At 43.5% G+C, this 18,128-nt stretch overlaps 1 protein-coding gene and 1 long non-coding RNA gene across 7 annotated transcripts in view; one reads left to right on the forward strand and one right to left on the reverse strand.

Annotated features, from left to right (window-relative positions):
• Nucleotides 1-9,690, forward strand: part of NKTR (natural killer cell triggering receptor) — a 37,410-nt gene extending 27,720 nt beyond the window's left edge. For 4 of the 6 annotated variants that reach the window (XM_015853020.1, XM_015853021.1, XM_015853024.2 and 1 more), the window contains 6 exons: nt 1,184-1,329; nt 1,731-4,661; nt 4,890-4,985; nt 5,319-5,378; nt 5,942-6,040; nt 7,336-9,690. In XM_015853020.1, the coding sequence (XP_015708506.1) occupies nt 1,184-1,329; nt 1,731-4,661; nt 4,890-4,985; nt 5,319-5,378; nt 5,942-6,040; nt 7,336-7,414 (3,411 nt within the window). In that variant the 3' untranslated portion in view covers nt 7,415-9,690. The remainder of the gene's footprint in view (nt 1-1,183; nt 1,330-1,730; nt 4,662-4,889; nt 4,986-5,318; nt 5,379-5,941; nt 6,041-7,335) is intronic. The other 2 variants (XM_015853023.1, XM_015853026.1) reach the window with 1 other exon arrangement.
• LOC116652982 lies at nt 8,741-18,071 on the reverse strand. Its single transcript, XR_004306274.1, has 2 exons — nt 16,707-18,071; nt 8,741-16,521 (listed from the first exon to the last, which is right to left on the reverse strand). It is a non-coding gene; the product is annotated as an uncharacterized LOC116652982 (long non-coding RNA).
• Nucleotides 18,072-18,128: the final 57 nt, after the last annotated feature.

The following is an 18,128-nucleotide window of genomic DNA, read 5'->3' on the forward strand; positions in this document are numbered from 1 at the left end:
TGGCATCCTCTTAGGAAAATTAAGAGTGGAAATAATAAATAATATCAGAAATAATTTAAACCTAGCAGTTAGAAGAACACATTTTCTGATGCCTCTAGTAGTTAATTTAGCTTTCTCTCTACAGCCAACTACTCAAGGTACTCATTTGTAGTTTTGAATTCTCTTAGGCTCTGAAGGGGGAACAACACCTCTTTTTTTTTGTTCCCAAGCAGTCATTGCTTCAGAAGAAAGGGCAGGGAATCTCCAGGTCTCCGTGACAGATGCTCCTTGTTTTCTTACATGAAGAGAAAAAGTCTTAAGAGTTCTGCCTGAAGTTATCTGAATTTTATGTATACCAATACATTTGTCTTTCTCCTTTTATACTGCTGGACAAGCTGGTATTTGTTTGTTTGTTTCCACATAGTGTTGGCTTGACTAGTGGCTCAAAATAATTGAGTGAAACCCAGAAGTTTTTCTTCCTTGTTAATTGAGTTGAGGAGCATCTAATTTCCTCATATGAGTTACTTAAGTGTGCATCCTACTGGGTAATGGAAAATAATGAGTTAGCAAAATTATGAGCACTTTGCTGCTGCTGCAGGAAAAGCTCTTGTTGCTCATTTGAGTGTTGTCTCTAAGCATGATTTTTAGCATGAAGCTTCATTGCGCTTTTATTAAAGATTTTTTGCTTGTAGGATTTTAACCTGGCTGCCCATTCCTGAAGGGCTGAACAGCAGTGACTTTTGAAATAGAGCTCATCTTAATGCTTATAGGAAGTTCAGTGTCTGTAAACTGAAATGTCTGTTCTTTAGTATTATGGGGAAAAACAGAAGTTTGGTTGTCTGCAGTAATTATGATGCTCCATAAAGGGAATTTGACTTCTTCCTAAATTCTTCCTTTTATGTTTAAAAAAAACGAACAACCAAAAACCATCCTGCTCAAGCTTTGAGAAATGCCTTCAGAGAATGAAAATACAGTAAACTACGTAATCTGGTCTCACGTGTCAGATATATGAGTGCCCAAAGTGGATATTTTGGGCGGGGAATTCACAATTTGTGTTCTTCATGACAGTTTGAGAATAACATCACCTGGTCTGTGTTATGAAGGTACATGCAAAATCTGTAGAAGAGGCACCATATAGTTAAGTATTATCCAGTCTTCTTTAAAGGCGGATGTATTCTTGAATGACTTTTCTTTGCTTTTGTAGCGTTATCACACCCCGCCTCGATCACGGTCGTGTTCTGAATCTGATGATGATGAGAGCAGTGAGACTCCACCTCACTGGAAGGAGGAAATGCAGAGATTACGAACATATAGACCACCTAGTGGAGAGAAGTGGAGTAAAGGCGATAAGTAAGACCCTTGACACAAATACAGGATGTCTTCTTTTTTTTGTAAACACAAATTCATTGATCATGTAGATGTTCCATGTCATTCTTTTTAGACTTAGAGAAATTTGTAAAAATATCTTTGTATTTGGCATCTTTCTGTTTCTTCAGTTCTGAATTGAAATGATATCTTTCTTAAAGCCTTTCTGGTTCAGAGATGTAGCACCAGATGAACGCATGCTGAAAAGGCGTAGTGTCGTAGAATGATTTTTTCTGCTGGAGCAATTGGAACAATTCAAAATTTAGCAAGTGCAGGAATTTTTACAGTTCTTGAGCTTCATTAACTGCCTCAGGGCAGGGATGGGGGTGAAACACAAATGTTTTAAAGAATTCTCACTTAATGTGGTGTTTGCTTGTTTTTTTCAGGTTAAGTGACCCGTGTACAAGCAGATGGGATGAAAGAAGTGCATCACGGAGATCAAGATCTTGGTCACATAATGGGTATTCTGATCTAAGTACTGTGAGATACTCCAGCCACCACAAAAAGCACAGAAAAAAGAAAGTGAAACATAAAAAGAAGTCTAAAAAGCAGAAGCATTTCAAGAAGCATAAGCAAGCCAAAAAAAAGAAAGCATCAGCTTCATCAGAGGTAGAATCTTCACGTTCATTCAGGAAGAAGAAATCGTCTTGTGATCGTGAGAGGAAATCTCGTTCCTCTTCATTGTCTTCTAGACGTTCATCCAGAAGAGACTGGTCTAAATCTGATAAGGAAGACCAGAGTTCATCAACCTTCTCAAGCAGAGAGAGTCGGTCATACTACAGGTCCAGATCCAGGTCCAGGTCCAGATCTAGGTCTAGGTCTAAGTCAAGGTCTTATTCCCAAAGAAGTTCCAGATCAAGATCAGTCTCTAAATCGTCACGTTCTCGAAGTAGGTCAAGATCAAGTTCAAACCATAGGCATCAAAAGACTGTTTCCAGTTCTCCACGAAATATTTCAACGCGATTAAATGAAAATAAGTTGAACAAGCCTGCTGACCCTGTCAGAGCAGTTATACTACCAAGTGATAAAGTCGTCATCCCACCAGTTGTCCCAGAGAGCCTCCCTGTCATACCCTTAAGTGATAGTCCTCCGCCTTCAAGGTGGAAGCCTGGACAAAAACCATGGAAGCCATCTTATGAGCGAATTCAGGAAATGAAAGCTAAAGCAACTCATTTAATCCCCCCCCAAACTAATTATAATTTAGTAGTTGTTAAGGAGGCTAACACTTCTTCATATCAAAAGCAACAGGGGAGTTCTGATAGCGATCGAAGCGGCTATTCCAAATATCATAGTGATAAAAGCTCAGATAGTTGGCAGAGATCAAGAAGCAGGTCCTCTCGAAGTAGGTCATACTCAAGATCTTACACAAGATCTAGAAGTCTGTCTAGCTCAAGGACAAAGTCTCGTTCTTCTGGCAGATCACCGTCAGTGAACAAATACCGCAGTGACAGGTCAGGGTTTAGTGAGTCAACATCTTATTTTTCTCTTAGTGATGATGATAGACACAGAAGCAAAAGAAAATCTACATCAGGTGATCAGAACACTCGTTCTCTTAAAGTGAGGCAAGAAACAAGCTCGGAAAGTACCCTTCCTTATAAGGGTACAAAAGACTATGATGAATCTTCTCAAGGAGTGAAAGAGAGTGACAGTTTATCATCTTCAGACTTCTCTACTGACAGTGAGCGTTCTGGTAAAGTGAAGGGAGCCCAAGAAAAGGAAGGCCATTTTCAATTAGAAGGTGATGCTCAGCAACATGATAAAAATACCTTCCATTCCATGAGAGGGGAGGAGAAATCCAAGTGTGAATGGGATGCTGATCATTCTAAAAAGAAAGTGGTTAAAGAGCAATCTTCTGAGCAACCTAGAGGTGGTGCAAAAAGTAAACAAAAATCCTATTCGTGTAGTAAATGGGACTCTGAATCAAACTCGGAAAGGGGAGGGGTTCATCGTGGTAGGGGAGATTCCAGACCCTCATCTGATAAAGAGGAAGGAGAGGCCACATCAGGATCTGATACAGAACTTAGTGTTACCAAAAGGAGAAAAACAAAATCCAATTCCTCAGAAGGCGTTCTGGATTCTGATAGTGCGTGGAAGGCGAGCAAACAATTATCATCTTCTGAATCTGAGAGTTCTCATTCTAACTCAACACATACCAGAGGAAAGTCAAAAAAACACAAACATGAGTCAAAAAAAACTCTTAAAAAATCACATTCCAAAAAAGCAAAAGAAAAATCAAAAGGGAAAAAGGAGAAGAAACACAAAGTTCAGAAAAGGAAAGAAGTGTTTCATTGGCAACCCCCACTGGAGTTTGGTGAAGAAGATGAAGAAGATATAAATGAAAAGCCGGTTATCAAGGATGACAAAGAAAAGCAGCTTACCAGGGGTGTGAAGGATAAACAACAACAAGCTTGTGAAAAGGATGAAATGGTCAAAGACAAAATGGGGAGTGGTGAAAAACCTTGTGCAGATGAAAACCTGATAGTTAAAAGTACTACTGATGCCTCACCAAATCGAAGTAAGCCTAATAAAGATAACATCAATCCAAGCACTTCAACCAGTATATTAAACTCAGGAATAAATGTGACTACTTGCAATAATGAGTCTAAGCATGCTGAAGAAAGCAACCAGAATGGATTGGATGTAATTCAGACAGATGACAACATGGAGATTTGTACCCCTGATCGTAACTCGCCAGGGAAGGTGGTTGTGGACACTTTGTCTCCTGTTGTTCTCACTGATAAACCTCAGAGTTTAGGTGCTACTATAAACAAAGATTTACAGACCTCTGAACAAGATGCTGTCAAACCAGGAAACAGCATTGCAGACTTCGTTAATATTAAAGAGGAAATAGGAAGGCAAGAAAATAACTCTGTTCCTGCATCTAATGCTAAAGACTGTAGTTTGAAGAATGAAATGGCTGAAAATACACAAAGCAATTCAGTTGATAATAAATGGAAGCCCTTGCAAGGTATTGGTAATTTGCAGCCAGCTACAATTAGCACTGCCACAGAAGTCAAGAATGTGGCTTCAGCTCCAGAGGCTAAGCCAGCAGGTTTAAGAATTGAAATAAAAGCTAAAAACAAAGTAAGGCCTGGATCTCTGTTTGATGAAGTTAGGAAGACAGCACGACTAAATCGAAGGCCAAGGAACCAAGAAAGCTCCAGCGAGGAGGAGTCTCCTAGTAGAGATGACAATAGTCCATCCAGGAGCCTCAGTAGGTCTCGAAGTAAATCTGAATCTAAATCCAGACACCGGACACGGTCTGAATCGTACAGTCACTCAAGAAGTCGATCCCGAAGCTCTACATATTCTTACAGGTAAAATGTTCATGTGTTCACAGCCTACCACATTAACTTGAAAGTTTCCAGTATTCTGAAGCATGCTTTTCTTTCTCAGCTTAAATTTTTCTTTTAAAAGTGATTATATGTGGAATATATATTCAGTTTTAAGGGTAAAGTTCTAAATGCTTTTGCTTTTCATTTCCTTCTGCTCTTCATTTGTTATATTCTATTTTGTGATTGTCTGAAGTTATTCACTGATTGCAGGTCGAGAAGCTACACGAGAAGCAGAAGTAGAGGCTGGTACAGCAGAGATCGGTCGAGAAGCCGAAGTAGTTCTTACCACAGTTACAAGAGTCGAAGGTGAGTTTCTCTAATGGAGACAGCACTGAGGTGTATTAACAAAGCAGTAAATTATGCCCAGAATTCTTGATGCTTCCATCTCTGAGAGTGTTGGAAGTGGGCTTGGTTGTGTGTGATACAATCTGATGCATCCTCTTAAGAGTGCAAGTAAGAATGGTCATATTTTGAAATTTCCTGTTATTAAAAAGCAGTTTGCTTTAATGTGCAGCCGTATGGGTAAGGAGTTCTGGAAAACAAAATTCCCCTCCTCTCTCTTCACCTTTTTCCCTGTTGGACCCTGTTCTGCACTTGTTCCTGATTACCTTAATGTGATTTGATTTTGTTTGTTTTTAGTCGAACCTATAGTAGAAGCAGATCCAGAAGTAGTTCTTACGGTCACCACAGCCGATCCAGGTATGGATGGTAGTTCTGTAACAACTCCAAGATAACTATGCTTACTGTAAAGGTATCTTAGTATAAGAATACACCTTTGTCTGTGGTTCTTTTAATTAAACTTCTCTTGGTAGCAGCTTCAACCAAAGCAAAGTCAGCGTAAATGAGAGACTTTGAACATAACTAAATCATGTCATAAATAATGATGAACACGCTTCCCTTTTTTGTTAAAATGAAATTGGAAATAGAAATTAGGATAGTATTGTTACTTGTTTCCAGACGTACAAACAAGTTGTTTTCCTTCCTGCACCGTTAGTAGTGAAAAATCAGAACCTTTTCAATGCTTACAAAGTCTTGTAGATTCATAAATTTAAGACTGCGTTTCTTCTTTTGAAGATATTTAATTCTGACATTAAACTTCTATGAAAACTTAGTATTATCTCGTCTTCCACATCCTTCAAGAGCAATTTCTATTTAGCAATTCATTTCTTTGTATATAAATGTCTTTAAAACATATGTTCAACATAAATGGCATTCTAGACCTGTGACTCTGAATCAACGATGGCTTTCTTTTCCCTTTAAAGTAGGTCATACACCTATGATAGTTACTATAGCAGAAGTCGAAGTAGAAGTAAAAGGAGTGACAGCTATCGAAGATCTAGAAGTTATGACAGAAGGTCCAGGTATGTTATTTACTTGCATGGCTTTAACCCTCTATTTATGCCAAAAAAAAATCACTAAGTATGTAGTTAAGTTAATGAAAGCTGATGTTTTTTTTCCCAAACATAAAAACACATTGTATAAATGGCCACATATGGTCAAAATAAGCACATAATTTTTCTTTATAATGCTTCCCTTACATGCTTTGTTTAAATTCTGCGGTGAACTAGCTCTCGGGATTTAAACTGGGTACCCTGTCATGGATTAAAAGCTACCTAGTATGCAAAGCATTCCATTGGTTGGCGAATGCTTTTTGGCTAGGCTGTGAACATGGACCAAAAAAGTGTGCAAAGAAAGTGGAAGAATTAGTGCTATCCAGAATTAATCTTTAGCTTCCTGGAATATGTTTTGAAAGAATACTTGACTAGCAAACCCAGCATGCTTTTTGTGTCAGCTTTTTGCACCATTGTAAGCTTAGGATAAATTATCCTACTCAGACCAGGGGAATTAACATAGGTGTAGGTGAGCATATTTCACCACTATCAGGAGTGGAAAGTGAGCTTTATATAGAGAATAGAGTTCAGCAGTCATTAATTCCATACCTTTTAATATTTCCCTTGCAAGTCAACAGTAATTCAGGCCTACCTGAGAAACACTGCTTAGTTAGGATATGCCTGCTCTGCCCTTACAAAGCTTTCCTTGCAGGCACGAAGCTAGAAAATTTGTGAGGAATGTTTATTCTGTATAATTTGAACACTGTATAAACTGAGCACGTCCTGTGGCTCATCTGAAACAATCAGGGTGCTTGGCCAGGTGCTGAACTCGGATCTCTTGGTTTGGATAAGAACATTTTAACCTGTTTCTGTCCTGCAGACACACACACACTCCTATTGTTATTGTGGGGCCTAATTCCTCAGGCCCTTCTCCAGACTTCAAATTGCAATGCATAAAGCAAGGGGACACAAAACAATCTCAGCTGAGAAATAAAACTATATTTGTTAGAATATACTGCTTAGTCAGCTACTAATGCTAACAAAAACCTAATTTTTTTTTGGGGGGGGGTGATTTTTCAGCTGTATTGAAGAAAGGAAGAAAAGTTATGGTTACAAATACAGTTTTGACTTTCACTGGGTTTTCATCATGTGAAGTTAATGACTGTTTTAATTGAGTGTCCCATAATGTATATTTCAGTTGTTATATAATACTTAATGTATGTTTTCTTGTCCTGTGCATCTCTTGCCAATCTTTTTAATGCGACACAGTTTTGAATTATGACTTCAAAATGCAATTTTGAGGTATTTTAATCTTTTATTTGTAGATCTTATGGCTCTGATAGCGAAAGTGATCGCAGTTACTCCAACAACCGAAGTCCCAGTGAGAGCAGCAGATATAGCTGAAAATGTTTCTTCGGCAATGGAAACCATTTTAAATAAGTTTATCAGTGTTGCATTTAGAAAGAAAAACAAGAACCGTTCTGATGCCATCAGAAGTGAAGTTGAAGGGTGTCTCCTGAGCTAACTGACCCTTTACCATTTAGCAGTGAGCTCACCTGACTGTATCCCTGAGGAGAGGAGCTTCAGCTCAGCTCATTTCTTTTATGTCAAATGCTACTTTTACAAAGCAGAAAAAACAGTTTGATTTCCTTGAATTGGATTTTCCAAGCCATGAAAGGCACGTGAGTGAGCTTGCTGACACTGCTTTCTTGGTGCAGCAATCATTACTAAGGTATGTTTATAAACACCTTAGGGCAGTCTGCCTGTTACCATTAAATATATGCTAGCAACTCAAAAACTGTGACAAACTTCTTACAAAGGCTGCCATTTCTAGTTTGTTAACGTGCTTTTTTTAATGCTGGAAGATGGGTTCCATGCTGTATTGTTTGACCGTTGAGTTATACTGAGAAGGTGGATATACAACAGGTAGGTGATGAAAACAGACTGCCACTCCGTCTTAATCCTTTCTGTACTGTGATCCTGCTCAAGTCCACTCAAAAGGGTGAGATTACACACAAGAGTATTGTGAGCAAAAGTGTGATGAGTGAGTTTTGATCTTAACATCCAGCCTGCCCACACTTGTGCATTTAGAAGAGAATTTGGTGATAAACAGAGGTGTTCTACAGAGGCTAAGGAAGTGTTTTGAAGCAGCCCCATTTCAATTCATCTTGCAGTGTTAGGCATAATTCAACACATTCTGAAGTCAAATGTTGTGAACAGTTGAGCATATCATGAATTTGTTCAGGATACTTCTTAAAATAAGGATTCCTTTACAAAATGTCTGTAGATGTGTCCCCTTTGCCATAGGAATGTCGGAGTGCAGGTACTGACTTACATCTTGTCAGGGTGGTATGATTTCAGAAATGCTCATACGCCTGAAAAAAGCATGGAAAGCACTTCAAAGTAACATTTAATACCAAAAAATGACTTCATGTTACAGTTAAATGGCTCACAAAAGGAAAAAGAAAAAAAAAAGATTTACAGCTGAAGAGCATAAATTTTTTTGCAATATTCTGATTGAGTAGATATAAAACCATTTGTAATGTTTTTCAGTGTTTAGGTTATATACTAAGAAGCAGGTTTTTTAAATAGAAAACATACCCTGAAAAATTGGGTCCATAGTGCAGAAACAGACTAACGTAGCTTTAGTAGAGCTCACGAGTACTGTTGTATTATAATAACTTTCATTACTGACTTTCTGTAATATCTTGAGATGCTTTAGTTTTCTTGAATATTCTCAGAGATTGAAAATGACTTGTTTTTAATCTTGCCAAGACCCAACAGCTTTGAAAATTAAGAGTAAACATTTCTTGCTTAGCCATCAACTCATATTGGTTTTTTGGTTGAGTACCCCAAATCTGGCCTTCGAAAGCAGAGTTAGAAGGAAGGCCTGAAGACTGTAACAATGGGCTACACATGATAATGGTACACAGGTTCCTGAGCCTGAATTTGTCACTGTTTTCCCACCTTTCCAGGAGGACCCAAAGCTCTGTGCTCAGACACTCCCTGCTCTTGTAACTCCATGAAAAACTGTGCACATAATCCTTCCAAATCAGTAGTTTGTCAGGTTCTCAAAAATGTATTTAATGTCAAATTGCATTACTCGGGTAATTATGTTAGCAGATTTCTTTCTAGCGGAGTAGCAGCCATTTCAGAGTCAGAAACAAACAATTCTTTGCTAACTCAAGATAACGTTCATTGCAATTCCATAGTTTGACATCCTTTGTTCCTTCCCTTCCATAGAAAATAGCACCAGTGGTCTGACACTGTAACAAAAGATTCAGATCTAAGGATTGCCACTCAACATTTCTGCCAAGAAAATTGCCCTTAAGTCGGATTTTGTCACGTTTCAGTTCTGAATTGATTGATCATTAAAGCCAAGAAAGGGCGGGGAATTAGGAATACGGTCAGTCCGCTGTCCAAAATGACTGCAGTGTTACCAATATCTGTTTCATATCTTGGATTCCAGCTTCATGAAGAAATTCCATCTGGGAGATGGTTGGGGGAGAGATGTGAGGGAATTGGAGGGCAGTATTTTTACTTAGTGAATCCTGTTCAATTGTGCTCCAAATAGAAAATGCACCACCGAGCTGGTTTTCTAATGTTGGTCTGTTTTTGCAATTTTGTTATTCAAAAGTAGTTGCTGTTTATAAAAATAAACTTTTGTACATATCTGAAAATGCTGTTTTCTCTACATCTGGAAAAACCCTTTGGTGCTTACGGGAAACGGGAAAGTGAAAATTGTCCTTTGGTTTCGGTATCCAGTTGTCTGTTGCAAGGCTACAAGTTGCCTTTCCTTCTCCTGACCTACACAGGGAATGATTCCTCCACAAGACTCTGTTGGGTGTTTGCTTAATAGTCAGAGGAGGAACAAATACTGTGATACTTCCAGGTAACGTGAGGTCTCAGCATTGCCTCAAGATACATAAAATACTCTTCTCCTTGAGAGGAGAAGAGTGAAAAGCTCCACCTAGCAGATCTGTGTTGAAATCTGTGTGTGCAGATTTTTAACTCCTTTGCTGAATATTCTCTCCCAAATATTAATTCCCACATCGTTTCCATAGCATATTGGAGATGTGGCATTGCTTGAAGTCAGCAGATGCAATTGCTCAGCACACAAACCTGTCAGTATTTCAGACCTTCTGTTCCAGAAGAACTGGATTTCGTTGGATATGCTGCCATTGCCCTGGTGGAAAGGCTGATTGCCTCGGTCTGAGCTTTACAAACTGTATTTCCCTATAGGTGAGGACAAGGGGAAGTTGTTTGCTTCCATCCTTGGCATGACCTGGACACCTTGGCCTAACCACAAGCTTATGAGCACTGGAGGAGGAGACACAGGCATGGGATTCCTTGCTGTTGGAGAGGGGTGCTCCAGAACCTCGCTTGCTTTCACACCCGAAGTGCTGCTTGCTGCACGTATGGGGCTGAGCTGGGATCACGCCATCCCCTCCCACTGCCTACACTGGTAAAAACAGGAGCTGACAGCCTGCTGTGCATCCTCCTGTGGAAGTTTTTGTATTAAGAAGCTCTCAGACCTGCAGTGTATTAAAAGTTGCTATTACTGGACTACAAGAGGAGATCTGGGGGGGAAAACAGAAGGAAAAGAAGGAACCTTCTCCAGAATCAGAAGAGTTGAGCTGTCTGGCTGTGAGGGTGTCCATCAGATGAACAAATGGTTCTTACAAAGCCTGCATTTGCAGCACAGCCTTCCTGCCGTATCTACATGCGGAGAGATTGCATTCCTGCTGCTTTATCGCTTTCAAACAAGGGTTATTTGTGTCCTTGTTCTCCAGGGTAAGGAGCGTTTCAAGTGCTCTTTCTGAAGATCACCGGGTATCCGGCGGTGTATTAAATGTCTGTGGCTGCCTTGGTGTGTTTTGCACTGGCTCTTACCGGCAGGAGCCCGACGCAGTATTTAGATGACCTTGAGCTGCACTCTGCAATCCATCTGGAGCAATTGCCAAACCCAACGCTGCCTGGGATTTAAATCATGAGAAGATAAAGCTCTGCGTGCTCCGCCCCTCCCTCGCATCCCTGTAAATCATTTCAGTATACACGGCTGTGGAGCTAATGGTTTTCTACCCGGTTTCACAAGTAGCCTTGTGAGAAGGCACAACTGTCAGAAATCTTGTAAGCAATTAAAGGGACACAGCCGTGAACTGGAGAACATCCATGTGGCCCTCGAAGCAGATAGGGCTGCATGCACAGAATCAGTCTGTGATCTGTACAGATACAGATCTCTGTCTATAGATAAGCATGCATTTATAAGAAAGTAATATTTCACAATTGCAGCAGAGGCCCAACACACGTACCCTCATCCTGGCCTTAAGGCTGCTGCATCCCTTCCCTTTATTTTCTACTGCTGCCAGGAAGGGGCTGGGCTTTCTTCCCAGCCCAAGTCATGGTGCGTGCTCGTAGGGACGAGGATGAGCTGTTCCCCTGTTCTGGTTCCCCCATGGCAGCAAGTGGTGAAAGCCACGAGAATGACTTTGGAAGGTACCAGGGAGAAGGGCATGGTCAGAGCCTGGCCCCATCTGCTTGACTCCATCCCACACTCTGAAGTGCCCTCCTGACGGCCCTGTTGGCACGGGCACTGCTGCCCAGAGAGCTGTGGGTGCCTCATCCCTGGAGGTGTTTGCAGCCCTAGATAGGATGGGTTGGAGTTTCATAAGCTTGAAGGTCCCCTCCAACCCAAGCAATTCTATGACTGATCTTGGACCTTACCTCTGCCTTATTATTATTTATGTTTGAGCAATTTCGTAGCCCCTCAGCCACCCCATGTGCAGCCAACACCATGCTCCCAAGCAGACCCAGGCATTGCTGTCTGTGTCCTTGCAGACCCCATCCCCCCTGCTCATCCCTGCCTACAGTTTACCACTCTTGCAGCAGTGTGATGAGGGCTGTTTGCCTTTGTGCTCTGCAGCCCCAGCCTTCTTACACAAGCAGCAAGTTTTTCCTTTGTTTCCAATGAATCGCAGCCTATTTATTATTATTTTTTTTCCCAAGCTATTTCTCTAATGCGTCAAGTTTGTTTTGAAGTTTCAGCCCATGCTCCAAAGAGCTCCAAGTCTCTCCCAGCTTGGTATCATTTGCAGCTGCAATAAGCAAATTTTCTATTCATACAAGTAATTATTAACAAAATATTTTGAGCAGTACCAGGCCTGGGACAGCTCCCCAGGGACTCCTGGGCTGCGGCTCTCCTTAGTTCCAAGGCAAAGCGTAAATAACAACTCCAGGCTCTGTTCCCTCCTGCAGCCCTGCTTGCCTCCAGCTCCATGTCACCATCCCCTGCCACCTCTCCCACTGCCCACATCTCAATTTTAAAATGCTCACCAATGACAAATCTGGACGTGATTTTTAGTAAGTTGCTTTGGGGCTTTCATTCCACACTTGTCCTTTATCACCATCACAGAATCGTGGAGTCACAGAATGGCTTGGGGTGGAAGGGACCTCAGAGATCATGTGGTTCCAATCCCATACCATGAGCATCACCCATTGAAACTCAACTCCTACTTGAGCTCAGCTGACCCAACCTCTGGCTTCTGGGTTTGGCAAAGCATTTCCCAGAGGTGCCTGGTGCCTTCATGTTTGCAGGCTGCACTTCTATCCTCCCTATCCCATTGCCTTTGAAAACCCTAGCACCTATGTGGGCTCCCTGAGCTATATGCCCTCAGCCCTTTTCTAGCCCCTAATTCATCCCTTTTCAGCATCCTCCTTGACTTGCCAATATGAACACCGAGCAGTTCTTAATACTTTTCTTTAATGTTAATATAAATCAGATTATTCCTATTCGTCACTTCAGAAATGTTTTATTTTATTGTAGGGCTACCCCCCACAGCCATCACTTTTAGCAAGGAAGGAAAGTTCACTGCTTTTCCTGGTATTTGAGTATTCTCTATATCTGAGTACTTACTGAACAAAAGGGTTTCTTGCCGCTGATCTCGTTTTTTCCATTACTAATATATAGCTCTAATGGGATGGAAAATTTCCCCATGGATTCCAGGGACCTAAAAGCCAGAGAGGAGCGAAAGCACTTTAAAATTAATGTACTTCACACATACCTACTTTGCCACTTCACCAGCGTTCCCTTGGCTGTCTTAAAAACCACTCTCAAAATCATGGAATCAGAACTGGAATCTTAGAATCATGGACTGGTTTGGGTTGGTAGGAACCTTAAAGCCCATCCAGTTCCAACTCCCTGCGAGGGGGCTCCTTCTAAGGGAAAAGTAAGAATCTGGTTTGTTCTAAGAAAATAAATAAATGGTCTGACCCAGGAAAAGCAGTCCATGTCCACCATTATTTGGTCTCTGCTGAGCTCCCAGAGGCAGCCAGCACAGAGGGCAGATGGAGGTCTGCCCTGCGGGACTTGGTGCTGACATGCAGCATCCCACAGCCTTTGCTTCGTACAATGAAGCTTCAGCCTGGGTGAAGCTTTCCCTGGAGATGCTCTTGACTGTAAATGCAGCTCTGGGTATTTCCTGTAGTTCTTAATCTTGATAATTATTTCAATCAAGCTATCAATTTATAACTTCCTGACTAATGAAATGCTGCCTCTTACCACGTTCTCCTTTGGTACGTAAAGATGCCTTTCAATGGCAAGCCCCATGCTGGGGAGACCCATGCAACTTTCACACCTGGCTTATCAGTGAGTGGATGCGATGCCATGCTGTGAGCATGACCTCTCCTTGCCAGATTTCTGGGTGACACCTGAAGGTGACATCTGTAGGTGCTGCAGTTCAGTCTTTACATGTGTCACTGGATAAGAATTAAAGCTTGTTGCTAGGTTCTGATGAAGTCTAGCTGAGATAAGGAACAATCCAAGTGCATCTTGCTGTATTTGCACGGATGGTTAGACATCATCTGGAAGGTCTTCTTCAGCCCATGTGGTTCTATGGCCTGGGTGAGCCTGGTCCAGTTAACTGCTCCATGCAGATGTGCTTTTCCTGCATCTTTTTATTCATTTGAAATATTAGATTTCAGCCTTTATTTACTATATTCATGGCCTTCATGATTCAGGGCATCTTGTTCACCAGCTCCCCTCAGCCTTTCCTTCTCCAGGCTGAACAATCCTGGCCTTCCCACCTCACCTCGGAAGGTCACCTGGCATGGGGACGTGGCTCAGCAGTGGGACTCAGTAGGTCAGGCTGGTGGTTGGACTTGGTGATCTTGGAGGTCTTTTCCAACCTAGATGATTCCATGACAGTATAAGTTTCGTTGTCCTCTCAGCTTCTCCAAAACCATCATGCTTCTCTTGGGGATCACAGTTACGCACTGCAATGGACATGCTTGAGAAAAGCATCTTGGCTTTCTTTGGCTGCCACCTTGAACACAATTTGCTGAATTCTTGGTGGAATTGCTTACCATCAGCGTGGCATTTGGTGACACTAGAAGAGCTGAGCATCTGGATGTGCTCCTTGTCCACCCGGATGCTGCTGGTGCTGACCCAGTGCCAGGCTCTGCTGAGCCACACTCTTCCATCCCCAAAAGAGACCACTAAGCCCTTTTGCTCCCTGCCTTTTAACCAGCTTTCCAGCAATAAAAGAACCTTTTCTCCATTCCTGCGGCAGCTCAGTATCCTTAGTGGTCCACTCAAGGGTTTTTAAATCACCCAACTATTTATGAAATTCTGTGGTTCTTCTACCTAAAACACAGAGTCCACATATGTTTTTCATGAGAAAAGGTGAAGATTCAGTGAATTTACATTTGCCCGGCAGCCAACAGGAGTTACATAGCTCATACAGGAAAGCAGTAGCCAGAAATGGCCAAAGGAAGCCTGGTGGGAGAATCCAAATGTTTCTTTCCGCTCAGTGCTAAAACTGCCAAGCCAAGCTGTTAGTAAAGAGAGCTCCTCCAATGCAAAGTGGTGAGAACAGCTTGGCTTGCCTGGTGAATCCAACACAGAGACCTTGATCTTCAAACCTGCACTTAATCCATGCTCAAAATGAGCTTTTTTCCCCAATATAGTGTTAACTCAGACCTCCAGGCTGAGCATGAAGAAATAAGGCAATGAGAAACCCTCGGCTTTCAGCAGGACACTCGTAGAATCATTAAGATTGGAAAAGACTGCTAAGATCATCTGATCCAACCATCACCCCATCCCTTCCATGCTCACCACACCACACTGAACTTGCGCAAAGCAGTCAATGATTCCATCATTTCTTTTTTCAGGGTAAAACAAACTAAATATTCTTCAGGAAATCTAGAAGTGTGTGTGTGGAGGGGGTTCTGCCTCTTCCTCCTCCAAGCAATTTTGGCCTTCATATTTAGCTCTTCTCCTCGTTCGAGGACTTTAATTAAACTTCCTCACATTGGCATCACTGTGTGTAAAAAGCAAACCTAATTATTACGGAATAATACCTGCCAAGAGCAAAAGCTGTTTTTGGTGGGATTTTTTCTTCTAGGGAGGAAAGGATGCAGGAGGCTCAGGGGGAGGTGGGCCACCCTCAGTTAGAGCAATGGCAGTGCTTGGGGCCGCGTGATGACCACCACAACCTGCCCATGTCCCTGCACGGCCTCCACAAACCTCATCCAACACCTAAAACCTCTCTATAACCCCTTCATAAAAAACCCTTTCCTTCCCTCAGTTAGAATCAAGGGAGAAGGAAAAAAAAAAAAGTAGAGAAGAATTGGGGTCAGCGCAAAGCAGCCGCATTTCAGCCGTCCTTTGGGAGCCGCGCTGCGCTCACACTGTGGGTGTTCTCATTGCACACACTGAACAGGAGCCGTTTTCCCTTAGTAGGACAGGCTCTGTGCTGCAGCCCTTCTCACCCAGCCATAAAAGGGCACTGATTTCAGTGCGACCCCCGGGCCCTCCCGGCCTGGTCGGCCGCATCCTGGTGCTGCTGCTCCCAACCTCGTCGCCTTTGGCTCCATCTTCCCTCATGCCTTTTGTTTTGTCTCTCTCCTCCTCTCTGGAGGCTGCAGGGATTGAGGCCAGAGAGCCTCCAGGAATGTTCTTGCTTTCCCTATTATTTCTCTCTCTGTCTCTTGGCCTGATGTGATCCCTGCTTTTCCACACTCCCTGTGTCTGCCCAGAAAATCAGCTGTTGGGTGAAAACCTGTTGCTGGGCTGGCAATACATCCCCAAAGGATGTACATCACCTACATTTATCTCTAGGGCTTCCCTGCCACCAGAGGACCAATCCATGGAATGATAGAACCATTAGGACTGGAAAAGACCTCTGAGATTCCCAAGTCCACCCCACCATACCCACGTCCCTCAGTGCCAAATTCCCACTCAGCAAAGTCACTGGACGGGGTCGGATGGGATCCCACCAAACTGGGCTGGGTGAGGTTTGCTGGGAGGTACAGGAAGATCAGCAAATTCCATGTGAGCCCAACATGAGGAGTGTTGGCCAACGCAACCACGCATGCTTCATCGTTAAGGAATAATGCTGCAGTCACCATCGTCAAATGAATGTTGGTGACAGAACGATGTCGGATCTGTCTGGAGCTCCTTCATGGGACATTTCTCCTCATGTTGATGGCAGTGATCTTCAGGGGATCATCTCCTGTATCAGGGAGGAGAAAGTATGGATGGCAAAGACCGGGTCTCCATGTGAGGGGTGGGCATACGCAGCCCCCTCTTCCTGTGAGCTCCATATCTCAGAGGGCTTCATTCTTCTCCCACCTTGGATTTGGGCTCCAGGACAGAGCTCAACCCCCGCTCCCATCTCAGCCTTCATCTCACCCTCACCCCATCGGTGTCCGCGTGTCCGCTGGGTGTCCTCCAGCATCTCGTGGAGCTCTTGGAAACGCTTCCAGGCGCTGAGACACATAGGGCAGGCCAAGCACTCATCCTGGGAAGAGTTCTATGATACAGGGAAAAGTGCCGGCCGTCTCAGCCAGGATTCTTTTATTTTTTTTTCCTGGTTGAAAGCAAGACAGAGGATTAAAACCCAAACGTTAAATAATAAGCCCAGGAAACGGAGCACAGGCAGGACGTGGCTGCAGCGACATTATGCAAAGGGCCGCGCACATCTGGAAGAAGTTACCGCGCACGGCAACCGAGTCTAAACAAGTGCAAGACGTTACTGCACTTCTGTCTGCAAAAGGGAGGGGTTGGCAAGAGGGAAACGGCCCAAAAGGTGGGATGGGGACGCAGCAGATGCGGGTGTGGGGGACACATCGGAGCTGCTGTGGGGTTTGGTTGCAGGGCAGCAGGTGGGATTTGGGGTGATTTTGGTGCCTCAAGCGCGTGGGGAGATGTGTGATTTGAACTAGGGGTGTGGGGAGGGCTTGGTGAGACCCACACAGTGCTGGCAGCCTAAGTCGCAAAACCTCACCCACGAGACCCCACTGTGAACCCCAAAAGTGCTTTAAAATAGAATCACAGAATGGTTTGGGTTGGAAGGGGCCTTTAAGATCGTCCAGTTCCAGCCCCTTTGCTATAGGCAGGGACACCTCTGTGTTCCCACCATGGCAGGAGAGTGCTCCACAAACCCCTTTCTCAACCCAACTAAGCTCAGTACCAGCCCATCACTCCCCACACTGAGCTTTCCCAACCCAAAAAACCAAATCTGGGGGTTTTACTCTTGGGAAAGCTGCCATCCCTCCCGTGCCTCAGTTTCCCCAGCGGGGACTTAATGACGCTCACAGAGGATGATGGACGTGTCGTTAGTGCTGCTTCCACACGGGGGTGGGTGGGAGGCGATGCCGGGGGGTGTCACGCGTGGAGGGGGCGGTCACGCGTGGGCGGCTCGGCGGAGGGGCTCTGTCCCTTTAAGGGGGGCAGCCGCGGCCCCATCTGATGCGGAGTCTCCAATCAGCGGCCCTCGGGCTCTTGGCAGCCCCAGCCGCCGCCGCTCCGCATTCCTCCGTCTTCCTAAAAGGGGCGAACATGGCGATGGGCAGGATGAGGTGAAGGAGCGAGGGAGGAGGGGAAGGAGAAGGAAGGAGGGGAGGAAGGAGAAGAAAGGGGGGGGGCAACAAAAACAGGGGGGAAAAATACAAACAAAAGCAAAAGAGAGAAGGAAGAAAAAGAGGGACGGGGGATGCAAGCGGAGCTGGCAGCGCTGTAATTTCCTTCACTCCCCCCCCCCCACAAACCCAACCCGAAGAAGCAAAAATATATATATAAAAAAAAAAAAAAAAGAAAAAAAAACAGAAAAAAAAAAGA

This window comes from Coturnix japonica, chromosome 2 (genome assembly GCF_001577835.2).
Source record: "Coturnix japonica isolate 7356 chromosome 2, Coturnix japonica 2.1, whole genome shotgun sequence".
Taxonomy (NCBI): Eukaryota; Metazoa; Chordata; class Aves; order Galliformes; family Phasianidae; genus Coturnix; species Coturnix japonica.